The following is a 27681-nucleotide window of genomic DNA, read 5'->3' as shown; positions in this document are numbered from 1 at the left end:
GTTGGGTGAACTGTGACGATACTGAACAGAATTTGCCCTGGTTTAAACTGACTGGGCAGTCATGGTGGTCAACATTAGCGTCAGCTAACTCGACTCTACACAACTGTGTATGAACATAAGCTAGACAGGATCTCATTAACCAGACGTGGTTGACATGTTAGGTTTTCTTGATGTTAAAGAATTTCTTGGCTTTGAGCCTTTTGGTGTGTGTGTGTGTGTCTAGTAGCAGCTCTCAGATGCACATGGGTTGGGAACCACAGCTGTGACCCATGGAGTCCGACAGAGGAGTTTGCAGCTGACTTATTTATGTAGTCTCTCCTCTCAAGCACCTACCACTTTGGTGCTGGGCATCTTACCCTCTTGTGAGTGCAGGGTGATGACAGAGGTGATCAGCTGCAGGTTTTGTTGATTATGAACACAACAAGCAATTTCTGTTTCATCTGTAAAGGAAACTAGGAGTACAAGCAAGTGGCTTAGCAGATAGAGCACTGGCCTGGGAGTTGGGAGACATGTTACCACTCACTGTATGACCTGTGAGCAAATCATTTACCTCTCATTCCCCTCCCACCCCTCTAAAGAGACAAGACAGAAGACTGCAGCCTGCTGAGTCATGGTGGAGACTCTTGCTATGTATCTGTACAGCACCTAGCACAGTGGGAACCCCCATCTTAGTTAGGGCTTCTAAATGCTACTGTAACAGAAATAGTTAATCATCTGGATTCTTAAATGTGACTTAGGAGCCAGATGGCTGCACCTGGTCACTTGACAAGGTGGCCCTCGTTTTTGCAGAAATGTCTGACTTGCTTTATATAGGCAATACATAATGCCTGCTTTAAAGATAGTGACCAGCAAGTTATGTAACCTGTTCCGTTGCATACACTTTGCGCTGGTTGCCGTTGTGAGCAATATGTGGGTATAATTCATTTAATTGCAAAGTTACCCTGCGCTGTGTCTTGAGGTGTTTGAGGCCTAGCATGAATTTCTATGCTATTCCTTTGTTTACGTTAGAGACCTCACAGCAACACAGCTGTACTGCTGTAAGATCTCCTGTGTAGCAGCTCTATGCCAAGGGGAAGGAGCTGTCCCAGCCACATCATTAAACCACCCCCAGCAAGCGCAGGTAGCTGTGTTGGCAGGAGACGCTCTCCTGTTGACATAGCACTGTGCACACTATTACTTATGCTGGCAAAATTTATGTTGCTCAGGGGGGTGGTTTTTTCACACCCCTGTGTGACACAATTTTTGCCCACCTCAGTGGTAGGATAGACATGACCAAAAGGAGAAGCTTGCAGAACTTGCTTTCCTTATGTTTTCTATAGAACAATGACTTTCCAACCAAGCGGGTTATGGGACGCTCCTGATTTCCCTTTCACCATTTTGCAATTCAGTGCTTGCTTGAGAATAAGACATTTTATCCCCTGTGAGTTGTTTTTTTTTTCTCCCCTTAAGTAAATAGTTTACATAAATGGGGCATTAACATTCTCAAACACACATTAAAAAAGCACTTAGCGATGTTCAGCCAATCAGATCACTCAATTGGCTGAACAATCCTAACCCTGTAATTTTGCATAGAGGGTGCCTTGCACGTGAATGAAAATAAAGATAAGAGAACCTGTTATAATGATCCCCGTTTGCTGAAATAAACCATTTCCCTGTATCTGAAGAACAGGGAAGGGGGAAAGAGAACAGGCATTGTAATAAAGTTGTTTTCTATATTTAGACAATTACAGCATTTAGTTATTTAAGTGTCTTATAAATTTATCAAGAGCCCTGAGGGCATCCGTGTTATGGGTTGTTGTCTTTTCTTTTGCCAGTGCAGAATGAAACCACTCCAGCTTTGCTGAATCTTTTGCCGGGTGGTCAGACTTCTCAGGAGGACCCTATTATTCATGGACACCCCCTCAAAGTGGGCCTAAGCAGACATTCTATGCGGTGCCTCATATGGTCTCTCTAATATGGGCAAGGGGGTGAATATAGGCCAGTGTTCATGTAACAAAATGAACTTGATATAATTATTTTGGTGTTGGATAACGAACATGTGGAGAGCCTCTTGGAGTCACAGGATATTTTGCTCTAGTTAAAAGTGCTGCACTTTGCTGGCCTAAAGAACCAAACCTAAATTGCTTGGGAGAAATCTGGAGGCACATTTGGAGTTAGTCTATTTATAAAACTTTCAGCCATGTTCTCAAGATTTTGATGGTGCTGGAAGGGGGAAGGGGGCTTTAAGCCATAGAAAAGTCTCAGTGATTTCCTTTCTGAAATATAGATGCCTTTGGAACATTCCTTTATTTCTGCTGAATTTTAAGTAAGAGAAACACTTCTAATTAACTGATTATAGACAGTGCCCTAGTGATGATGCCCTGCCCTGCCAGGCAAGAAACCCAAATCTGAGACTTCCCCTCTTCCTCCTTCAAGGGGATTTGGTGTTTCCATAGCTCTCCTTCTCCACATTGTAGGAGAAGCAGAGTGTGTCCTCGTTTAACAGAGAGAGAAGGAGCATGCGCTCTGTAAAACTGAAGATAAGATCTTGCATGTGGCAGTGTAGCCCTACACCTGAGCTTTGAAGCCTCTTTCCCTTACAGTGTTGGGGAAAGTGGATTTGTAAGGGGGTATCAGGACTGCTTTCTCTACTGTCACCGCTATGAATCCAAGCTAGGTTGGTAGTGACTGAAAGTTGTTCCCATGTGATGGCTGTTGAGTGGTCTAAGCGAAGAACCCGGTTCGTTCTTTCTCTGCGTCCTAATAGGGAAGGAGTCCATATCTGATAAACAGTGCTTCAATTTCTACTCCTTGTTGATGACTGTAGTGACGGACAAGTCACCGGTGGAGCGCCTCCTGCTGATCATCCTGGGAATTAGCTCTTTTCCAGCCTCGGAGCACCCTCTGCTGGCTGGTGTCTTGCCTGCCTCAAGCCCCGTGTCCCTCACAGATCCCAGTGCTCCTTTCCTCAAGGTTCTGCCCCCAGCAGTACCCCCACTCTTTGGGTCTCCCCTCCTAGGAAAACCCCCAACCCTCTACACCCACCTTGCCTCAGTGGCTACTGCCAGTCGTCATCTAGTCCCCGCTCACTGGGACAGACTGCAGTCTGTAAACCACTCATCATTGGCAAGGGGGTTGGACCAGCTGCCTCTACCACCTCCCAGCCCCAGTACCCGCACAGGCCTTTATCAAGGCCTCAACCTGGGGAGCTGCCAGGTTGGAGCTCCCCTTGTCCTTCCCCAGCTCTACTCTGCTCTAGGTACCCTATTTCCCGGCAGCCAGGTCCTTCTCCCTCCACAGCTAGAGAGAGACTGACCCACCTCCTCCCTGAGCTCTTATAACAGGGCCAGGTGTGGCCTGACTGAGGTGTGGCCCCAGCTTTGGCTGCTTCCCCAGTCAGCCCAGCCTTCCTCCACCAGAGCGGGGTATCTGCCCTGCTACAATGACCCAAAATCAGTTGGGTTCTGAGGTCCTGTAGATCCTCCCCTTAGGCTGGGGGAGGGGGGGTGGGGGATCTGTTAGCAGTGGGCGGGCTTCCGCCTGCCCAGTTCCCAGAAACCCAATAGGTACAATGACCCAAACTGTTGTAAGCTGGTCCAGGGCTGCCCAGAGGATTGAGGGGCCCCTTCCATAAAAAAAAGTTGCAATACTATAGAATACCATATTCTTGTGGGGACCCCTGTGGGGTCCAGGTCCTGGGGCAAATTGCCCCATCCTCCCCGGGTGGCCCTGAGCTGGTCTGAATATACTGCCTCACTCTCCCCTGTTGGGTGGAATCAGACCTACGTTGAGGGTATGTAACTTGTTGGCCCTTAGAAGCTGGCCTCCAGAGGATGTGAGAGGTGTGTGTCAATGTGCTCTTACCAAAATTGGACAAATCTGACCAGGTTTTTTGGAAACACCTAAAGCTTGGCCTTGGTCCATCAAGAGATTTATGGCCCTTTTGGTGAACCTAGGAGAAGCCCGTCCGGGGTGGTGAGAGCCAGATAGGTATTGATGAGTTTTGATTCCAAAAATGAAGCTTGTGGGCTATGTGTGCCCAAGTGACCGCCTGAGCAGCTCAGTTCTATACAGCTCCTAATATGATTGGTCCTTTATCTCATGTGTTAGAGGCCGGCGTATGTGGAATGCAAGGTCCCTAGTTCTAGTCCCTGAATCCAAGGAGGATATAGATATTTACTTTCTGGCAGTCCTAGATAGAATCGGTCTCCTGTCTTGCAAGCCTGAGTTCCACTCTTAGTTTGAAACCCTGCACTGTTAAACTCCCTCTCCTCTTCACAGCCACTGCTGCCAGGGTGATCGACAAGTTCGATGAGGGCGGAACCGAAGATGACATCCTTGCTGTCGGCAGTATACGGAAACGAGCCTCCACCTCCCTCTTAGAAACTGATAAGAGGTACAGCGGGAGAGCTATATCTCGCCAGGCCTTGCAGGAAGAACGATGGGGAGAGTCTCTGCCCGGAGCAGCATTGGGTGAGAAATTCAGTTTCTTTCCCTGCCTTTCCGTCCCCCTGCCGGCGGCCCTAAATCGCCACAACTACAGGCAGTAAGTGGAATGCTCATCCACTGGAGCTCTTCACCATGACAGGATTCCCAGCTCAGCCGTGTTTATGTCTCACGGACTTCATGTGCTTAAAGTTTAGCTTGATTTCTTAAGTGCTGTGCTGAGTCGTAGCCTTATTCATTAGCTCCTGGGAAAGGGACGTCTCCAGGACTATAACTGCTCCCTGCAGATGAAGGAAGGGGAGTGACTAAATCTCAGGTACAAAAAGTTCAGCCAGGTTAAATTACCTGGCAAGGAAAGTGACCTGAACTCCGTGTGGAATGGGAGAACTATCTGCCATCTTTAAATTGTCAGCTCTTGGGAATTGTAGCTGCTTAGTGCTTATGTACAATTTCTCATTGTAAAGACATGTGTACCAAAGCATGAGCACCTTGTTTGCTTAACATTGCTTCATTATTAAATGGGAAAGGCTGTCAGCTAATCAATGGATGTGATAATCGTTGTTGGAGTGACTGTTACTACAGAAAAATGTGAACTAAGGTTTCAGTTTGCAGACGTATCCTCATAAGCCTAAAGAAGGAGCAAAATTGTGCCTAGAATTATCCCTAGTGGATGACAGATCTAAACCAGGCCAGACCACCAACTGGATGCTGATAATTAAGGATACGATTTAGTCACGGGTATTTTTAGTAAAAGTCATGGACAGGTCACGGGCAGTAACCAAAAAGTCACAGCCAATGACCTGTCCATGACTTTCACTAAAAATACCCATGACTAAGTCTTACTTGCTGGGGCCGGGTGTGTGATCCAGCAGATGCTGCTGTTCCTGGGGGTAGGGAGTGGCCTGGGGCCCTGTTGCCGCCGCTGCTCCTGGGGAGGAAAGGGGAGGCGGCCCGGGGCCCCACCGCTGTTGCTCCGGCGGGAGGTGGCCCATGGCCCTGCCACCCCCACTGCTGCTCTGGGCCAGGGCCCCCGCCACCCCTGCTGCTCCTCTGGGCAGGAGCAGCCTGTGGCACTGCTGCTGCTCCCGGACCTCTGCTCTGCAGCAGTGCCTGGGACCAGTTGCCTGGGACTGGTTGCCTGGGCCGCTGGAGCAGTGGCCAGTGCGGCTGGTCCCAGGACCGTCCCAGTCGATTGGGCAGCCTTGGGGTCAGCCGCATCAACCACTGCAGATGTGAAGGTCACAGAGGTCCTGGAAAGTCACGAAATCCATGACCTCTGTGAAAGATTCGCAGCCTTACTGATAATGGGTATTGCAGTGTTGCAGCCATAGTTTATGATTAAATAACTTTGTTTAAATATCTCCTTTTCTAATTATCAGATGAAGAAACATCATCTGAGAGAGACCTAGACAGTGAAGATCTGGAGGAAGAATTGGATGAGGACATCCTAGATGCTAGAGCTGATCATGACGATGAGCACAGCAGCGCTAAAGATGACCAGGAGGGTGACTTGGGAAGTGACCAAGAGGAGGGGAGAGAAACATCTGCCCAGCTCCAAACACCAGAGTTCAGTTTCCAGAACATTCATGACTTTGAGAAATTTACGGAAGGGATGGATGATGTGGGGAGCAGTGAAGAGGAGGACGAGGAAGAGGAGTATGAGGAAGAGGAGGACGAGGAAGAAGGGAGCAATGAAGAAGAATCTGGGGATGCAACTGAGGCGGATGTGGCAGATGCCAAAGAAAGCGAAGATGACGGGGGGGTGGTGACCTTCTCTAAAGAAGAAGTGTCTGAAGAAGTAGAAAAAGGAAAAGCTGTGAAAAACCAAATAGGTTTGTACATGGAATTTGCTTTGTATTTGATGAGCCTTATGCCTTGTCCGTGCTAGAGAAATGAACTGTGCTAAGAACTCTTTTAACCCATTTGCACGTTGCAGCACACACTGGAGTAGTTTTAGGAGTGTACAGCAAGTGTTCTACCAGCTGTGCTCCATAGACTGTGGCCTTGACTGTGCTGCAGAAGTAAACTCTCATTTTGTCAGCAGTTGGTTTAGCTGAACCACTGCTGAGCCTTGTTATGGTACCATTGTAAACAAGGATTTATTGCACTGTGTGTATTGCTCAGGGTCTCAGACACTAGTCTGTGTTTTGGTGTGCTTTAGTACAGGGGTTCTCAACCTTTTTCTTTCTGAGGCCCCTCCAACACGCTATAAAAATTCCATGGCCTGTCTGTGCCACAAAAGCTATTTTTCTGCATACAGAAGCCAGGGCCAGTGTTAGCTGGTAGCAAGCAGGGCAACTGCCCGAGGCTCCGCGAAACTTAAGTTGTTCAGGCTTCAGCTTCAGCCCCAGGCTTTGGCTTTCTGCCCTGGGCCCCTGCAAATCTAATGTTGGCCCTGCTTGGCGAACCTCCTGAAACCTGCTTGTGGCCCCTGAGAACTATGGCTTTAGTAATCCATCCCAGTGTTTTGGCTGGAGAGGGAGGTGCCTGTTTTCTATGCCCTTGTGAGCTCCATCCTTCGGAGTTAAAGAATTTGGGTTTAATGGGGATATAATGATTTATTACAATGGAAACTAAACATCCTCTTCACTTCCTTTATAATTAGTTTTTTCTAAAGTTGATGTATGTCTCTGCTAACCCAGAAGCTTCTAGGTTGGTGATGACAACCCATCAGTGCAGGTGTTAACCGTGACATGCTGATTGTCTGCTCCCACCTTGTGGGGATTCTGTAGTTAATCTCCTGCCCCCATCTCTGGTCCCATCTTCCCTGCAGTCCACATTTTGCTCTGCAGGGCATGATATACTGTGTGGCAGCTGCACTGGTGCTGCATGCCATTCCTTGCTGTCCAGCATTTGTCATGTCAAATGATGGAGCTGTGTGCACCTTGGCTTTGGCAGTTCTACGATTTGAATTTCTCTGGTGAATATAACAGAAGCCTTGAGAAGCTTTTAGGCAACTACTGTCTAGTTGTCCCATTCAATAACGAGTCTCCATTTGCAAAGTGTTGTTGCAATAGGAAAGTGCTGCTGGGGAAGGAGAGCAAAGAGAAGTGGCTGATGCTTTCTGATTCAGAATCTTTGGGAGGCAGGGTCATGGGTAAGTGAGTGAATAAATGCTTTGGAATATGTAATCCATTTTTTGTTTCCTCTGTGTTTTAAAGCACTGTGGGACCAGCTGTTAGAAGGGAGAATCAAACTGCAGAAGGCGCTCCTAACGGCCAACCAGCTTCCACAGCCAGATACATTCCCTGCGTTTAAAAAGGAAGGTGGGCAAGAGTTTGCCAGCGCACTCAAGAACAGTAAGTATTTTAAGTCTGCCTGCTTTGGTGTCAGAGATACAGACTCTGCTGACAGGGAGACCCAGGTTCTGTACTCCGTTTTGGGCTGGGAGTGGCTGTGGAGCCAATGTCTTCAGCCTCTGAGACAGGGATTTGTGTCTTGTGATAGCAACCCTTGTGGTTAATTAGGGATCAGGTTTGACAGGCTCGGGTGACGGTCCCATCCAAGTGTACTTTGGCTGAATGGCAAGGCAGTGATGTGCGAGGGGCAGGACCTTGGAGATGCAGACACCTGGCGTGTAAATCATATATTTTATTATTTTCTGTTTGTATGGTGGTAGCCCCTAGGAGCCTTAGTTACAGACCAGGACCCCATTGTGATTGGTGCTGCACAAGCACAGAACAAAGGCAGTCCCTGCCCCAAAGAGCTCCCAGTCTAAGTAAATCTGTGCCCTTACCCATATGTATTGGGCCATGTTCGGCTCTGGTGCTGGTTACCTGTCTTGTCTTAGCACTATGATGCCTCAGCTGACCTTGTGACCACACTGACTTCAGGGGCATTCCTGCCAGAGTTCAAAGTGGTCCTTCAGGCTGAATGAATTTCTTTTTTGTTGAACATTAGAAGGGATTGGTATCAGTTCAGAGTATTGCGGGTCTGCTGTGTTCTGTGTGATCTGTCCTCAGCATAGTATACCTTCTGAAAATGGGTTGATTCCTCTTTCTGTTTTGAGTCCCTAGGCAGCATTGCAGCATGTGACACAAACTCCATGCTGTGAGGCAGAGGGTCACCGAACCACAAGACTCTCTATACTCTGGTGTAATGCTCTCCACGGGATAAGATCTCAAAGAGAAAGTCTGTGTTGCTAGGTGCCTGCTGTCCAACTGGACAGTAAGTGTCCGTTCAGTTAGGAGACTAATTCATCTATTTAACAAACACCTCCCCCGCCCCCTCCCAAAAAAACCAACCAAACAAACAACACAACAGTAATGCTGTTAATGATATTGGTCAGGATCAGGCCTACGGTGGGTTCTCTAAGAGATGGCAGATATAATGCACAAAATGCACCTAGTAAACACTATGCACTCAGAACTCATTTCCATGGACTTCCGTGGGCTTTGGATCAGGCTGTTGTTACCTAATAGTAAATGAAATCAACGATCATCAAATCTGTTCAATACAAGAGAGGAAAGTGGGTTTCTGCAGGAGTATTGTTATGTCCTTGTGATCAAAAATGTTAGCAAAAATAACGAACTGCATACAGAGTAGAATATTCTTCTGCAACTTTAAATGAGGAAGATGTGTGCACCAAGTCATTTAAAAACTCACTGAGAAGATTGTTTGTTTAGCTCAAAATTCTTCTTCCCGCCACCCTGATTCTGGATGTTTTCCAGCGTCTCGACCCTTATAGTTCATCAAAGAAAACACCCCGTTATCAAGCAGTACCTTTATATCTCCAGTTCTGCAGATCCAAGCCAGCCCTTTGGTATTGGTCCTGTGTCCAGTCTAATCTTGAAAGGTGCCTATTTTTGTGTTCAGTTTAATGTGCGGCTGTAATGATGTCAGAACTCTGTGAGGTTTTGGCTTAAAGTGGCAGAATCCTTGTAAGACTGGTTCATGAGCTTTTTGCATCATCAAATCTCAACCTAAATCCTGACCCTGAGTCAGGCTTTGACTGAACCTAATAGCCCATCTTGAACCTAATCCGGATCTGAACACGCTAACTTCTCATCACATCTCTACTTGTAGAGGCACTTTACATTTCCAAGTTAGCTCTGCTGCTTTAAATGAAGTGATTAAAGTGTGTGTGTGTGGAGGGGGGGGGGATGGCAAGCTCCCAATAATACTAAGCTGACCTTTTAGTGAAATGCATGTTATTAATGTATTTAATGAGATGCATTACAAACTGCAGCAAGCACCATGTTTCATTACAGGTCTAAAATGCAATATCATTAAAGACCTTTAACAGAAACAAAGGTTGACATTTTGATATTTCCCATAAGCAAAATACATCCAAGCACATGGAATAATATAGTCTAAATACAGTATAGGGGAGATGTTAATTGTTTAGTTGTCCGGGAACGTTAAAAGAAAATCCACTGTTTAATAACTGCTTTGTGATTTCTCCCTCCTCTTTCAACCCTTTTTCATAATCTGACCAGGCAGGGTTGTGGTACTATAGATTTACATTCCCGATGTCTTACATTCACTTTTGTGCAGTATTTAATGTGTGAAAACACCAAGAAAAGAGAGGACTTGGGTGTTGCCAGGGACTAACGGGATGATATTGGCAAGGGGAAAATGTAGATTGAATCTCAAGAAATGCTTTGTAACAAGGGCACTGTTGGGGCTAAAATCTTAATAAGATTCCAAGAGGACTTGGGCGCCAATATGGTGAACAAGGTAATGCTAACAAACTGTGGAAGTGATAGAAAATCTTATGCCTCGTGGCTAAAGACAATCTCTAACTACTAGAATGAGACCCCGGTTTGGCTACAGCTGGGTTTTGTGCACCTTCCTCTGAAGCACCTACTGCTGGTTGCTGTTGGGGACAGGACTGAAATAGATGGAGCACAGATCTGATCCAGTCCGGCAGTTCCTAGATTTATTAGATTGTGGAATAATCTTTTATGAGAAGTACTAGAAACTCCATCACATGGGCCTCTGAAAGATAGCCTGAGAATGTATTGTGGGGAACAGTTCTGTTCTGCTTCTAAGGGGGTGGATTAGATAATCTTGTAGATCTTTTTCATCTCTAGGTCTATGAGTCTATCAAATAGGTAAAACCTGGTGCATTGTCAAGGGATCCAATATTTGGTATTTTTGCTTGTTAAAGCATCTGCTGCCGAGGTCATGTTTATCCGTTAATCTCTTCAGGGCAGGGAACTTGATCTATGTTAGTAAAGCACTGTATGAATTTATGGTGCCATGTAATTGATTTTTAACAATATTGAGTTCAAGAACTTTCTCATTAAATCATCTCTTGTTTAGTGTTTTCTAATATTGTTCTTTTAATGGACAAAGTTTAAATTTCATTTTTCTTAATGTAGTTTGCAACGAACATAGGATATTTTACAATGCAAACGTTCCATTTTTTTAAATGAGGTGCACAGTGTTGGCCTGTGTCTTGCTGATGTCATGACTGTGCAAAAGTGCTTTTGCCAATTTTTGATTTAGGAAGTGTAGAGCATGGAGTAAACTCGCTTTGTATGTAGCCTACATCTTCGAACTTGCCACAGCGGCAAAGTTGGTACTAAATAATATTAGTGGCTTTTCATCTTTGTTGATTTCTAAACAGTTGACATACATAGCTCACTGACACACAGGCTGTGTGCAGTGATCGCTCTTGTAATATCAGTTTAATACCTGATATGGCCCTTGTCATCAGCCTATATCCTACCCTTTTATGGGGATGGATGCTGTGGTGCAGTGGTCTTTTTTGTCTCTAACTACTACAGTATAATCCCTGTGGACTAGCATGGTTTGAGAAGTTACTTAATTATTATGTCTTTTGTGAGGTTGGTCCAATGTGTCATACTTCTAAAATGTAAGTGTCTCGTGCTTCAAATTCTTGTTCACTAGAAGGGTTTGGCTTTTGAAGCTCTGAAGAGTGAAAGCCAATGGCTTTGCAGAGTTACCAGGCCATCTAAGCCCACGCTAGCTGTAATATCCATATGCAGCAGGTATGTATATTTTTTGTTTGCAAGATGGCTTTTGACTTGTGGTTGTTGCTACAAGGTTCTCTGGTAAGAATTGTGGCTTCTGCTTTAATGATTGAGTGAGGCTTTGAATCCTGTGACGATCTGTTGGATTAAACAGAAAAGAGCCATCACCCCATCCCTTTGCTGCGTTGGGCATTGTGGGAATGAATCAGAGCTCTCATTCTGTACATCTGATTCGCGACTCGTCAGTAAAGCCAGAGCTTCATCGTGCTGGCAACCTCTGAACTGTATTCCATTCTTGCTTATGGAGCTTTTGTGCTTGTGGTAATTTGGATGTGACCTTTCAAGCCAGATGAAATTCAAAAGGCATTGCCCACTGTAATTATAAAAAACTGCCTCTTGAGTTGATGCAGAATGGGCCTAATTTCATTTATGATGGCCAGCTTATTTTAGTATAAATCGGGGTCTAATAAAAGTCCCAATTACGAGCTAATGAAGGGGTTTAATGTTGGAATAGAAGCAAAAAATGGCTTCTACGTGAATTAGCCTTTTAATCTCTTTTTAAATTGGTCTAGTGGGCTGGGTATAAGGCTGAGGAGTTCTGAATTCTCACCCCAACTCTGCCACTGATTTATGATGTAGCTGTGGGTAGGTCACTTAACATCTCCCTGTTTCCCCAACCAGAAGACTCTATAAAGATTTTCACAGAAGGTCGTTTTGAGGATTAAAGTAGTTAATGGCCATTTGCAGATGGGAAAGGGCTTTGTAAATACTAAGTATTAATATTATTGCATTGTGTCATCCTGCGGGACACTCCAGTCTTAAGAGAAAAGATTTTGGATGCAGAAAATGGCAACAGGATGATGAAGTCAAAACAACACTGTTTTGGATTGGATTATATTCTGCTTAGGGATGGATGAGCCGCACACATACTTCTTTCTAAATTAGTGAAAGAAATCCATTGTTATATTTGTTTTTTTAAAGTCAGATACATGTGGCCGTTTTTGTAAAGGATAAAATAAATGGTTTGGCGCTTCAAGTAGCTTGAAGCGATTGGGTACAGAAATATCAAACTCAATTTAATATCCTACCCAATTGGACGCTCGGTGGAGCTTTCTTCCCCCAACGGCGCAACGAGCCATTGAAAGTGAACGGGAGTTGAGTATCTAACTTTGTTTTTTTTGGTGCCTGTAGAAAAATCTGTCCCTTAATATTTTAATTAATCTTTTATGTGATAGCTTTCCCTGAGTGTGTCCATTGTAGTATTCCATGCCTCCTTTCTATCCAGAGGACGAATGAACGTTTTGGATGGATAAATTATCTTTCTACATTCGCCAGTATGACACATCCCTCTTGAGACAACTGAATGTGATGGTACAATTTTATTAGGTATTTGGGGTAATAGTATTAAAGAGCCTATGGTAAAGTTTCAGCTGTAAGATTTGTTTGTGGTGTTAAAGCCAAATCCAAGGCAAAAATAACAGTGTTATATGCAGCTTCCAAATTAGGACTGAAAATGGAGAGGTTTTTAAACTCTTTTTTTTGGTAAGCAATCTAACGGGGCTTGGACATTCTCAGATGCCTGAGATCTCAGGTTCTGGTGGATGATTTACTGCAAAATTGCTTATAAATTGAAGTAAAAAATGTTTTGCAGACTTGGCAGCTTTCAAGCTTCACACCCATTTGTCACCCAGCATTTCCCTTTGTGTATAGAACAAGAATTAATTAGGCTGCTCTGCAGGAAAAGTTTATGGCCATAATTTATATAGGATGAATTTCTGTTTAAAGAGACAGCCTTGCTTTGTTTGCACTGTCTTACTTTTTATTTCATTTTTAAAAAATCCTTAATTATGCTCCAGGTTTTTTCCCTTCTTTTTTACATATAAATTGGGGACAAGATCATGGTAATGGAGCTCATGTTTATTCCTGTTTCACTTCCATTGAGAAAGTCTTAGTGGTCTTTTAATGCTACCGCAGTTACAGTGGTTGCTCTGTGAATATAGTGCAAATGTTTAATGTTCTCTACACGGAAACTCCCACAGCTAAAATTTCTAAGGTACTGTTGCCTGAAGTGGTCTGTTTCCACAAGATAGATTTATATTCTCTTGAACCATATCTTCTAGTCTAGTCCAGGACATGAAATGCTGCCTGTGTTTAGGGTCTTGCACGTTCAATTAATGTTTTTCATAATCAATGCAAGTCAGAACTTGCAGTCTGCTCCTGATCTGCACATTAAAGAGACCCATTAATTAAAAATTCCAATCCCTGGCAAGTTCCCGCAGGAGCCCTGCGTTATTTACGTAGAAAGGGAGTGCAGGATGCAAGTTTCTGTGCTATGTCTCCACATAGATTGCACACTTGCAGTTAAGGATCTTAAGTATTTTGTTTTTCTTTTTCTTTTTTGGGAAGAGTTAGTTCTCATTGACAGTTCCACAAGAATGCGTAATTCCCAGAAGGGCAAGGAATAGTCAAAGTAAGATAGTGACGGCAGTATTCAGGGTCAGAAATTAAACAGTTCCAGTAACTGAGACTTCTTATGTTAAATCTTGATTCAGTGCTAGAAAAGTACAGCTAGTGTGAGGGACCGATGAGGGCTTCAAGACATGATCTCTCTTAGTCCACAAGGACTAGAATCCAATGCTCTGTATGCCCTTGGATAACTGTGCCTTTCAGCATTGTTTTATAACCCTGATAGGTTGCAATATCTCACTGTTCCAATTAACATCCTGCTTTCCCTTAACCCTCTCCCACTTCAGTGTGAACCTGATATATATAGTTTAAAAATGGATGTTATTTCACAAACTGATAGAGCTAGAAACCAATACTTTATGCTATTGGAAAAGAGCTGGGAATCCCAACTTTTAAACAGCACAAATTAATCTCATAACTAGTAGTTGGAGGGGTTTGGAGCTAAAAGAATGGTAAAAATCAAAGCTGGGTTATTTCGAAAAGCAAGCCGTTAGTGGAAATTATGAGACTTTTAAATAATGGATATCTATGTTTTCATCTTAACTTTTTAAGACTTGTCAATAATTCCATAAAACCTATGTAAAAGTAATCATTTTTGTTCCTGGTCCTGTGGTTCCACCTGTCAATAGATTATGAAGAGCCACTGGAATTCCATGTTGCTTCTTTCAGCATCATAAGCTCAAGAGAAGAATCAGTGGACCAGTGAAAGGAAATGGAGAAAATATCAGACTTGGACAAGAGGCAAAAACAAAGTCCAGTATTTTCTCCACTTAAGTCTAATATTTTCTTCGTTTTAGCTTCCTTGGTGCTCTTGACAATGGGGGACTAAGGCCAAGTCTATTCTATAGACTTATATGAGTATTACTGACGCTCCGGGATGTGAAAAATCCACTAAAAATACTAACTTAGCACTGTCTACACCAGGGGTTATATCCCCAATGTAGCTACCACCTCTTGTGGAGATGGATTAATTACACCGATGGGAGAAGCTCTTCTGTCACATAGTAGCATCTTCACTAAAGACTGCTGCACCGATGCAACACTGTACTTGAAGACAAGCCCTTAGACTTCGCTAAGTGAGGGAACCATGGTTGGGGCGACAAAGACTAAGTATTGTTTATGTTTTATGGAGAAGTTTGACAAAGTTTCATATTCAGTAACAAAATAAAACCCTGAACATTTTTATCATGCTTTCAGGTCCATTATCTCATACCTACCCAGGATGTAAGTATTTGAGTGGAGCAACACAGATGTTTTCAGGACAGTAAACTTTGCCACACGGTGGTCCAGAGCAGTGGTTCTCAACCTTTCCAGACTATGGTACCCTTTTCAGAAGGCTGATTTGTCTTGCGAACCCCAAGTTTCACCTCAGTTAAAAACTACTTGCTTACAAAATCAGACAAAAATATGAAAGCGTCACAGCACACTCTTGCTGAAAAATTGCTTCCTTTCTCATTTTTACCAGATAATTATAAAATAAATCCCAACCCCCCAGGTTGAGAAACATTGATATAGTATCTAGAGCAGTATGAACAAATCATTGTCTGTATGAAATTTTAATTTGTGCTGACTTTGCTAGTGCTTTTCATGTAGCTTGTTGTAAAAATTAGGCAAATATCCAGATGAGCTGATGGAGCTCTGGAAGATCTTTGTGTACCCCCAGGGGTGTGTATACTCCTTGTTGAGAACCACTGGTCTTTGATCAGAGGGAAAGAGAGAGACTCTTCTCTTCCATAGGCACAAGATGAAGTCTGTATCTCAAAGTCTGCTGGAAAAGTGTGTTCCCCTCTCCTTTCCCCATCTCACAATAGAGTGCATAATGTACTTCAGCATCAATTTGTGCACTGTAAAATCACACTGATTTTATTTTCCTCATATCTGGGGTATTGATCTAAAATTCTACGTCCCATGATATTCCTAGCGGCTCTGAGATAAAGGGAAATTGCCCCGATATGCCGTATCAAGTGTGTGTGTCCGAGGAAAGCGTGTTAACAAAAGGAAAGTCTTGCTAGCATTTTCATAATGCCCTCTCAGAATGGTCCTTTGGGAAGGAGTGTTGATGGTTCTCATGGAAACTCATTGACGCAAGGAGCTGAGTTCACACTGAAGTCACTGGGAGTTGGAAGGGCGCCCAGCACTTGGCAGGATTGGGCGGATGAGCAGCGTTGCAAGCCAAGTGTTCCCTAAACTAATAGTAACCACCATCTCTGTGTGCCTATAGCAGAGAACAAAGAAGTCTTCCATATCTGACATCCTGCCTTTGGCAATGGCCAGTATATCTGATGCTGAAGAACAGCTTTTTCACTCTCCCAAACTAATGCTCCTTGCTAACTGTGCAGTACTATGGAGGGTGAATTCCTTCCTAGCCCCTGCAGTGATGCAACTTAAAACCTGAAGCATGAGATTGCGTTTGACATCAGGAGATTAATTCTTGGAACTGGCTGTCCCCGTTCAGTGAATGTCATCTTAGAAGAGTGCAGAGGGCCCACTCACATGCATGCCCCATCCAAGGCCAGGTCTACAGTATAGAGCTGTGGCCAGGATGGCTAGGCTGGGCAGAGGCCCCTAGAGGAGGTGCAAGGTAAACCAACCAATGGAGTTTTGCTGGCATAGCTACGCTACCTCCCTGACTGTTAGGTAAATCGATAGACGTGCTCTTCTGTCAGCATAGTTGTATCTACACCGAAGCTTTTGTCAGCATAGCTTTGTCAGTGAGGGGGTGGGATTCCCCCCCTCCCCCGCCACTCATATCTGACATAGCTATGTTGACAAAAGTCTGTAGTGCAGACCAGGCCTTAGCCCTCAGAGTAGGACTTAAATAGTGCAATATACCTTGTGCTAGCCCTCCGCCGGGGGTTGGATTTTGCCTGAAGATGGGGAGAGTTTATCTGCAGCTCATACTCTATGTGGGAAAGGAACCTCTGTTCTCAGAAGCTTATTGTCGCCCCTTCCTTAAATCCAAAGTCAGTAGTTACAGGTTAACCTATATTTCACATTGATTAGTTTATGTCCTTAAGGTGTTACATGTCTCATGTCTGCATGTTAGGTACAGCAGCCAATGGTTGCAATTTCATTACATTTTATTGAAAAGTAGAGCTAAAAAGATGTGTTATAAAACTTCTCAGGGCTTGCCAGGAACTGCCCAAGTCTGGGTCTGTGATGCGCTCTGTGATATGCAAAGAGGTATTGGCCTTGCTTCCCGAAAAGTGCTTTGCAGTCTGATCGCTTTGCCCATCATGGAAATGCAGCCATCTTTGGGGCGGAAATGTCGCCGCTTGTGTGGAGTTGGGAAATGAAGGATAACTCTTTCACTTGAGGCTACAGCGGAGTTTATGTTAATTTTAGAGGGGTTAACCGCTCTTGTGAGAAATGACTATAGGATCTTAAACTCATGGCTTCTGACCTACATCTGTTCTGCAGCACAGCACATCCAGTGACACAGTGCCCCCTGGGCACGTTCTGGGGAACAGCATTTGTTTTACCTGGGTTTTCATTGGATGTCTCCTCTTTGGGTACTGACTTTGTTAAACTGGTGCCTGTCCGATCGCAGCCCAAGGTGGTATGATTGTGATCTTCTGCATTTATATTCTTGAATACTTCATCTCTTTTTGGAAAAGGAAGACATCTTTCAATGCGTCACTGTTATTATGCATCAGATGATGCAGGAGGGCAGGTCGTCCCAGTTACAAATGAAATGTGATCCCCAGAATACCAAACCAGTTTCATCTTCTCCCACTAGGTTTTTCTCAGTGCAGTTATTTTTGAATATACTGTGCATGGACTGAGCACGTACTCTCAAAGGAAGACGGTTTTATTAAATCATCTGGCTGATAGATCAGTCCCCAATAACCACATGTGTACTGCTAGGCAAATTGACCTAAACTCTGTGACCGAATCCGCCCCACCCCACCCAATTTCTTCAGCATTCTGATGTAGCAAGCTGAAAATTCTGCTGCAGATTTTAAAACGGAAGGGTGTAGGGAATTAAATGAACCATACAGCCAGCATACATGTAAATGATTCTTAATGTTCTCTGCATGAGTCCAGACCACTGGAAGTCCCACTTTAAAGGAGGGTGCATGCAGTCTGTCAGGAAGTGTGGAGGATGTGGGATGGTCATTTATTCCCGAACTCAGAGCCTAACTCAACAATGCTCAGATCCATTTTAACACCCATTGTTTTCAGTGAGAGTTGATAGTGCTCCGCACCTTTCAAGATTGGGCCTGGAATGGAGAGGATACTCCAGAATATTGCCTAGGCAGTTTGTTCTCATTTCACTTTTAGTATCTTTTAAGGGGTATTTTTGTTGGCGTTCCTTTGAATATTTGTCTTTTTTTTTTTTTTTTTTAATTTCCACTGTAAATATTTTTGTGACTGAGCCCCCTGAGAACACGCATTTCTCCATTCCTGCGGAGAACAGCCCTTTTGTGAAGGTGCATTCATGTTTCAGGAAGCCACTTCAGCTATTCCAAAGCTCCATAATGGCTAGATGAATCGAGTACCAAACCGTTTACTAGGCATGAGTCATTCTGGATGAGACCCAGGTCCCATCTGCTTTGTTTAGTTTTTAGAAATGCGATAGCACTTTCTGTTCCAGTTTCCTTGGCAAATATTTACCCTCCCCTCCTGATGTGGAGCATGATATGTGTGGCTGATGGATACACCTTCTGCCCCAGAGCTCTCCATATTTTGTGGCATTGTATGTATCTAGTTAGTGAAGAGCTTTTGAATAAAGTGTGCCATATTCATGTGGACTGGGATTAATCAGAGGAGCCTAAGGGAACTCCCAATAATTCCAACCGCACTGTTTTATCATCTCTAACCATGGCTAACTTTTAAAACTGAAATGGGATAATTATCCACCCTTATTTGTAGTTGCATCTGAGGATCTTAATGATTTATACAGAGATGGGTCAGTACCATTATCTCGCTTTCCAGAAATGGAGGAAACTGAAGCATAGACAGGTTAAGTGATTTTCCCCAGGTTACCTGATGACTCAGTGTCAGAGACGATCACATTTCTGCCCCAAGTTCTTAGTGGGAGCCTTGCGTGATCTGGATTCCAGTCTTGAGCTCCAGTCATTTTGGTCTGACCAAGCCAGTGACAAGAAGATAGCTCATCTGGCATGTTGTTTGTCTGGAAACCCTTGCAAATAACAAAGCTTTGCACTCACCAAATCATGGAATGTTGTATATTTGTTTAAAGGGATGCGGGTAAGGTTGGTAGGCCCAAGATGTCACTTTCCATCCCTTTTTCTGATTACATATGCCATGTAACTCTTTGTGGGCCTGAGCCGAAGTGCGCTGAAGTCGATCAAAGTCTTTCCATTGGCTTCAACGGGCCCCAGATCAGACCAAAATTTGTGCAGTTTTTGGTTGTTTTTTTTTTTTTGCAAACCAGTTTCTTGATGGAGTGGTGTTGGTGAGACAAGGCAGCCAGTTGTCCCGTGCTCATGGACAACCATTTGGCTTACCGATGTGTATGTGAGATGCGGGGGCATGTGGTAAAAAGCATGTTCACACATACAGATTTCAGTTTCAAGCCAAGTCACCATATTGTAGTTAGGGACAAGGCAGACCTCTCAAATTGTTGTAATATCTTCACCACCCTTATGATTTTAATTGAGGATACAGACATACAACCTGGTCCTGCAACAGGCGCCATGCAAGTACACATTTGCTCACTCAAATCTTGTTGCAGGATCGGGGCCCTAGAAGTGTTTTGAGGCATAATTCATTGTTTGCAAAGTGTTTGGAGATGGTGTTAGGGAAGTGCGACATACAGTATTTATTTGGTATGGCATTCAGGACTGTTAAAGAAAAACTTGCAGTGATGCATGGGAAGAGAAGGCTCCTAGCCTCTTTTGTTTAGTCTTATTTGACAGATTTTTGTCCTTAGATTTAAAACATGTATAGTCCCCTCCCCCAGCCTTATTAAAAGTTGAAATGGTCACATTTTAAAGGTTACCTTCATAACCATATGTGCTGGAGAGAGCTGGGGGTTTGTTTATTTTTTTAACAGAAATGTAGCCTAGGTTCTAGAGTACAAAGTGGCAACTTTTTGTTTGCTCACATGCTGCAATTTGACCCCTGACAATAAGCATCTGCCATGCTTTGCGCACACAGAAAGGGTTTGCCTGCATTAGAATTATTCGAGTGAGTTGACTGCCAGTTAACTTGTTAGTTAACAAGCTTGTACATACTAGTGTAGATGCTCCACACATCTTTGTTCCAATACACACTGGAGCAAAGGTTTGTGGAGCATCCAGACTAGCACATATAAATGTGTTAGCTAACTCCTGATGGGGAGGGATAGCTCAGTGGTTTGAGCATTGGCCTGCTAAACCCAGGGTTGTGAGTTCAGTCCTTGAGGGGCCACTTAGAGATCCAGGGCAAAATCAGTATTTGGTCCTGCTAGTGAAGGCAAGGGGTTGGACTTGATGACCCTTTAGGGTCCCTTCCAGTTCTGTGAGATAGGTATATCTCCATATATATAACACGTGAACTGGCAATCAGATCACTGGAGATAAAAACTCACATGTAGCAAACGCCTTACTTGTCTTGATCAATGTCATTTGTTTTCCTGTGTTACATGGGAGGTCATACTATGATCTAATGGTCCTTCTGGCCTTAAAATCTATATAAATACTTTTCACAAGCTCCTTCTCTATGCTTGCTCCTACTGCGTGTACTCAGATGAGTAGCAGTATTGGAGTCAATGGGCTAAATTATTCCATTGAAGTGGATGGGACTCTTTACATGACATGGGGCTGAAGCATTGGGTCCTTTATGCACAATGGGTGGAGTTCATCCATCTGCAGAGAGCCAGCACAACACCAGTGCATCACTTGAATCCCATTAAGCAGCAATTTTGGGTATGTCTGTGTTGCAAGTTGGAGGTGTGATTCCCATTGCGGGCAGAGAAACTGAAGCTAGCTCCGTTTGAGTCAATGCTGGGAATCCCGTCTCCTACCTGCATTGTAGACATATGCTTAGGACTAAAGGCATAGACCTTTTTCTGGCCCTCTGGCCTGGGGGTGAAATGCACCAGCTGTCATTTACTAGAACTCATTTTTCCAGAGGGCAAACACTTACGGTGGCACCAAAAGTGTTTAACTTCGGTTATTTTCCAAATCGTTTCCGGCTTGGTTTTCAGATGTGCTGTGTAGCTACAATCCAGTTGAAATCCATGGAAGATGAATTACCAGCACCTTGAGCATCAGGCCATTCAGGTCTCTGCTTCCGAAAGGATTGGTGCTGACCCCTAGTTTATCCAAGGCTGAATGCGCTATGGTCCGCTTCTTAACTTACCCCTGTAGTTTTTCTCTTGTACCCTTTTTTGTTGTTTTTTTTTGGAGCCAGTCATCTAACAGGGTGTAATAAGTGTAAAGGTCGTGCAGTGTTCCAAGATGGTGGAAGTCTTAGCTACACCATATAGTGGTTGTTCCCCCTGTTGTTGGCCACACCGTGGGAATAACAGAAAAACTATTGCCCATATGGTCCATGTTAAGGAATGTGTGACCTGCAGAGTTCCCCCCCCCCCCCCGGCCTCGTCTCCCCCCGGCTGGTAACATTGTTTTGCTGTGGGGAACATAGAACAACTCCAACAGTAATACTGACAGTCTTCAGAATTATGATACAGTGGAGCTCTCGCGTAATTCTTTGTTGAAGAAGTTAAAGGCCTAAAATGTTAAGGCTTATTGTTATTCTGAGTTGATAATCTCTGCCTTGCTTTAATAATTTTTCCTCATGCCTGGATAGCCCGCAAGTTGCACAATAATCACTCACACAGCTTTGTAATCAATGCCCAAAGTAATAGGATTCCGCTGGCCAACGGCAATTAATAAATTTGTGTCTTTTTTAAAACACTAGCAAGTCGGGCCTGAAATACGACTGACTGGCTTTCCTCATTTGCATATTTATTGCAGTGGAAAAATTCTTGCCGAATGATTGATGTTGAGCCTGCCTCTTGAATTCCAAACAGCACATTATTATGAAATGAAAAATGCCGGCCATACAGTTGATTAAAGTTGAAGACAGTAGAATCGGTGTTTTTTAAGATTGTGGGAGAATTAAAGGCATATTTTAATAGATGTTGACAAGAAGTGAACTAACAAAAGCAAAGCAAAGGATTTGCTTGAAAAGATTTAATCAAATGTGTTTCTTGGGGGATTAATTGCTGGGGATGACTAGTGCAAGTGGCTGGCTTGTGGATATGAATGAGAAGTATTGTTCTCAGGCCAATGTATTGAGTGTCATTTTGACCTATAGTTTAACTTCAGACCCAGAGTCATTTGAAAAGAGCGAAAATACTCTATCTCTTAATCAGAATGTTCAGATAAACTCGTATGTCTGATAAGATGTTTTGTTTAATAACTGAGTTTAATAAAAACTATGGTTTTGATTTTTTATTTCTTTTTTTTTTATTTTTATAATGGAAACAGTTTGTTAGGTGCTTTACACAATCTGTGGAATGTAACATAGTCCATTTGCAAGCTTATCCTCTTCTCATTTCAGGAGGTCAGCTTTTGCGAAAGATATCAAAGTTTAAATGTGTGTGTTGATCAAATTTGTGTGTGTGTGCATGGATGCTGAATGCACTGTGTGTGGGTGTATGGAAAAAATTAAAAGGGTGTGTGAATGCAGTATTCTTACAATGCTTGATACGCAGATTTAACTGAGGAAAAAATTGTTAATCATGCAGCTAAGTGTTGACTAATCATAGAAAATTTAAATCCATCTCCTTCATATTTGGTATCATGTGCACAATAATAGTTTTGCCTAATATAATAATTTCCATATACATGTGCATACACTGTGTCCGTACACACTATATAAACAAAACACAACTGTTACATGCGTGCCCCATACTGTACATGCGCATATTATTATGTGAATTACAGTCATACTGTGGATGCCCTCGTGCTAGGATATGTACAAACACAGAGGGACACAGTCCTTGCCTCAAAGATCGTAGTGTCAGTGGACAGATGGAGGAAAGGGTGATGGTGAAACAGGTGCAGAGAGATGAAATGACTTGCCTACAGTCACACTGTAGCCTGGTGGCTGAGTCGGGTGCCCTGATTCCCAGTCGGGTGTTTTGTCCATTGGACCATGTTGCCTGTTGAGGACTGTACGTTATGTTTTTGTTTATGCAGATATGAAAGTAATATTACCACCAGGATGCAAATGAGCGATTGTATCTCTGTAACCTTTGCTCTTCCATTGTGTCTCTACCATTTTACCCCCCTCCCTGTATCATGTACGATGCAGTAACTTCTCATTTAACGTCCTCCCAGTTAACATTGTTTCACTATTAGGTCACGGACCTATTAGAGAACATACTTCTTTAAAATCCTGCAATGTTCCCTTATAATGTTGTTTGGCTCCCCTCTGCCAGGGTCCGGGTTGGGTCATGGGGGCTTGCCCCTCTCCGCACGGCAAGCGTTCCAGCCGGGGACAGAGTTGGGTTGCGGGGCTGCCCCTGCTCCGCCTGCCCAGGACTCCTGCTGGGGAGCGGGGTGGGAGTGCGGGGGCTGCCCACTCGAGGCCCCCGCCCCACTACCTGGCAGGAGCACCAGGCAGGGGGAGCGGGGCAAGCCCCCGACCCCACTATGCCCCTGCCTCAACCAAGTTTCACAATCATCGTTGGTGAGTACAACATTAAATTGTTTGTTTAAAATTATTTAGAACTCATACTTTATATAATGTCTTTTGTCCAGCAAAATACTTTCCCTTGAACCTAACTCACCCTATTTACATTAATTCTTACAGGGAAATTGGATTTGCTTAACACTGTTTCACTTGAAGTTGCATTTTTCAAGAACATAACTAGGCTGTTAAGTGAGGGGTTACTGTATATGGCTCTAGTGAGGCCTGCGAAGAACTCTGCATGGGCAGATAGATCCATGAGCATCAATGGGGCTCTGTGTGGGTGAAGAAGTCTTTGCAGGATCCAGCCTTGGACTGAGACTTGGTGGACCAGGATCATACTGTTTCACCTCTTGGGCTCTTCAAAGTAGTATATGATATAAAATCCAAACGTGTGTGTATGTTAAATCTCAACTACAGTAATTGCTTCTGTTCACACTGTAACATGTCTCATGCTTATTTCAGTATAATAATGAGCTAGATAGCCATTGATGTAGAAAATTAATCCTCTATTTTTATCTTGTGTTCTTCTCTTTGATTGCTGTCCCTCCCTCCAACCCACCACCCTACCTGTTACTAGTCTCTGTGGTGGTATTTCATCTTCATAGACAGGAGATTCATGTATTCATCTTTTCCATAGGGTGTTTATCACCATGATAACTCGGTGCCCATGAACATTAATGAACTTACTCTTGTGAGGTAGGGAATTACCATTATCTCCATGTCACAGATGGGGAAACTGAGGCACAGGAAGTCTGTGGTGTAGCTTGGAATAGAGTCCAGATCTCCTACCCCTCAGTCTCTGTGCCTTAACCACAATACAGCTCTACCCTGATATAACACTGTCCTTGGGAGCCAAAAAATCTTACCGTGTTATAGGTGAAACTGCCTTATGTTGAACTTCCTTTGATCCACTGGAGCACGCAGCCCCCCCCCCCCCGGAGCGCTGCTTTACCGCGTTATATCCGAATTCGTGTTATATCGGGTCACTTTATATCAAGTTAGAGGTGTACCGTGATCCTCTTCCCTTCCAGACTCATTTCCACTACTTGGCTTGGTGGGGGGGTGGGGGTGAGTGTCGCCTTTGCAGTGTGACCCTGTAGCTGCCACGCAGAACTGAGGGCATCTGTTACCCTAGACGTTTCAGACTTTTTGTTTTCCAATGGCACCTCTGGGCTTTCCTTAGTATACTTGCACTGGGAGTTTTGCTGTTGACCTTCAGGGGAGCAGGATTTCATCCTAGGATCGCCATATCCCACATCATAAGAACCGAGAGGAAGCATGCAGTTGTTACCCCCCAAGAAGCACTGAAATAATGTGTGAGGGGAATTAGGTGTCTGGGTGCTTTTAAAAAACCCAACTCCGCTTCTCTCTGGATCTTTCAGCACCTAAGTACCTTTGAAAATCTGGCCCTCCGGCACTTGCTTAACTTTAAGCATGTGCTTAGTGCCATTGACGTCAATGGTCTTGCAGAGAGCCCTCTCCTTGCTGCTACACAAATTGCTGCCAGTGTTCTCTGCCACTGCTGGGGGCAAAGAAAGGTCCCACTTAGTGCTGGGGAAAGGTGAATGGGTCATTTTTCTAGGTAGAGACCTCTTGCAGTAGAGAGGCTGGGCTTACAGTGACATAAGTGTGAAGAAGCCCTCATCCTGCATACACCACCAATTCAGCTATACTTGGGTGTCAATCTCTACTCCAGCTGAGCCGCTGTCTGCATTCTGACCTTAAACTGGGCTGGCCAAAGTATGGCTGGTTGGCCCTGGTTATCCTTCATGCAGGAACCAGCGCCACTGATTCACACAATGGGGTAGGACCAGCAACAGAGCCAGTGTGCCTGTAAGCGCTGGCATTGACAAAATTGATTTTTTTTTTTTTTTTGTGTGGTTTGAGAGCAGTAGGACAGATTTCATCTCTGGTGGGTCTCCTGACACTTTGATACATGGCAGTGCTATCCCTGAATGGAGCTTAAATACTCCAGGGCTACTTTCTGACTCAGTAAAGGGATGTATAAAATGAGAACATATGAGAGAGTATTAACAGAAAGGCACAGTTTGATTTACTGATATTGGCTCCCAGCTTTCTTGCTGGATTGATATGCTGTCTTCTGGATCGGCAACAAGTTTTTCACTCCTGGACACGCAATAAAGGAGCTCACACGGACTCTTAAAAGTGACTCTTATGAGTTGGCCTCTTGCTAGGGACAGTCTCAGGATTCCCATTGAAGCTGGATGGTAGGTTCAAAACATGTTTCACTTGTTCGCGTGGCAGCAGTAAACGTTACCTCTCACCTCGCCTCCCATTCAACATCAGTTTTTTCTTTTGTTTTAAATGGCACTTTTAGACCAGGAGTAAGTGGTACAGGGAGCAAAGGGTTGGGAGAAGGGGCGGTGCACTGTTCTCCCTGGTTTTACTGCATCCTCAGCTTTATTTTGCCATTGTTGTACACAGCGCATATGGAGCAGAAAGCCACATGCCTATATTTTCAAATGGGGCAGTGATTTTGAGTTCCCATATTGGGGCACCTTAAAGACACGTCTTCTTTCAGCCAGTGCTTAGTATCTGCCCTCCAACAATCAGTTTCCTTAAGCTGGGCACCCAAAATCACTTAAAATTTAGACAATTAATTTGAGGGCTTTTCACAAATGTCTTGAGGTCCAGTATAAAGGCAGTAATTCTATAGCCCCATAGCGATGCTTATCACTTGACGAGTAATTAAAAGGCACCATACTGTCCCCAGGGAGATTACAATGTGAGTTAAATAAAAAATGCAACAAAAAAGCACGTAGAAATGGGGTGGGGAGGCAGAGGGTCCAACAGGAGTAGCGAGCTGCTCTGTAAAGTGCCTTCAGAATAGCTTTGTGTGACGGGACTTCAGGCTACACTCTGAACGCTGTCTCTATTCACTGAGTATTGGGGTGTAAAGGGGATACGACTGGAGAAGGAAACAGGGAGCCAAGCAAAAGCGTAGACAGCTGTAGTCATCTGAACACAACAGATGCAGGGCAAAATAAACACAGGGCATAATTAATGCTGACAGAGAGCTGGGCAGCGAGTCCAAGAAGCAAACTGCTTAATTTAGAAATGCAAACCCAAGTAAATTCAAACCTGAGTAAGTGGCAGAAGCTTTATTGTGCGCCTTGCACAGGTTTTATCGCTGCTCAAAATACATTTGCGGGTGCCTACTTGTCTTAAAGAGCGCTAGATACTGACCATTAGCAAAGATTTGCTGGTCCCGGGAACCCTCCCCATTGCACGGTCAGGTTCATGAGGGCTAATTGTGATCCGTTCTCCTTGCCCGCTGGTACATTGCGAGGGCACTCTTGTTTGCACCAAAGGGAAATTAGTGTAGGGGTAGAAACGAAAGATTTAAAAATCTGTAAACTGCTTTAACGTGCTGGTATGCTTAAGAAGAACTGTGTGTGCTTGTGGCGCCTCTCTGCTGTAGTGGTCCATTTCAGTCCAAGAACAGCATTTTAAAACAGTTGGCTAAATGAGTGGGGGCATGGGGGTTTGCTCCCCCGTTTCCTGGGTTGTGTTCATAAAAGTGCTGTAGTTTACACCCTGTCTTCATTCCTGAGTTAGAATGTTCCTTTCTCAAAAGCAAACAGGACAAAGGGGTGTGTGTGTGTGTGTGTGTGTTTGTGTGCTGGAGATCTGCTAGAAAACAGTCCATTTTGGAATGAAATGCTGAAATGGATAAGGCAGTGCAGTATCGGGGGTGATACCGGCTTGTGTGACTGAGTTTATAGCACACTTCAGCACCCGCAAGTAACACACCTATCCAATAATGCCATTAAATACACAAGAATTGAAAGTATGGAAATGGTCCAACTGTAAGAGGCTCATGATGAAGTCAGTGCCTGGAATAATTAGCCCTCCCACCTGGGTAGACACACAGTCATTGTCTGCCCTGCCCTCCCCACCCCCTTCACTCCAGATAAAATTGCTTCCCATCCTCACTTCTGTTGGGGTCCATATCTCATATCCTGAGGGAGCCTGAGCCTGTCTTTATTCCTTGCCTGCTTGCAATAGCCCTGATACACCTCTGAAGAGTTTGAGTGCTACTCCAGCTGTAATAGACAGGATCAAAGCCGCCTGGAGGGTAGACAGCGGGTAGAAAATAAGCGGGTTCAGGACCTCTGGGGACATTTAGCTGGGTTGCAGGAAAAGATTTTGCTGCTTTAAGCTGTGCACTCAG

The 27681-nt window shown here is 44.1% G+C and overlaps 1 protein-coding gene across 1 annotated transcript in view; it reads left to right on the top strand.

Moving 5' to 3' along the window:
* The window catches only part of AATF (apoptosis antagonizing transcription factor), an 83775-nt gene that overhangs the window by 4424 nt on the left and 51670 nt on the right, over window positions 1–27681 (top strand). The window contains exons 2-4 of the mRNA XM_050929382.1: window positions 4261–4452; window positions 5805–6257; window positions 7587–7724. Of these exons, the coding sequence (XP_050785339.1) occupies window positions 4261–4452; window positions 5805–6257; window positions 7587–7724 (783 nt within the window). The remainder of the gene's footprint in view (window positions 1–4260; window positions 4453–5804; window positions 6258–7586; window positions 7725–27681) is intronic.

Source organism: Gopherus flavomarginatus, chromosome 19 (genome assembly GCF_025201925.1).
Source record: "Gopherus flavomarginatus isolate rGopFla2 chromosome 19, rGopFla2.mat.asm, whole genome shotgun sequence".
Taxonomy (NCBI): domain Eukaryota; kingdom Metazoa; phylum Chordata; order Testudines; family Testudinidae; genus Gopherus; species Gopherus flavomarginatus.
The sequence above is the reverse complement of the archived record's forward strand: the minus strand, read 5'-3'. Positions and strand labels throughout refer to the sequence as shown.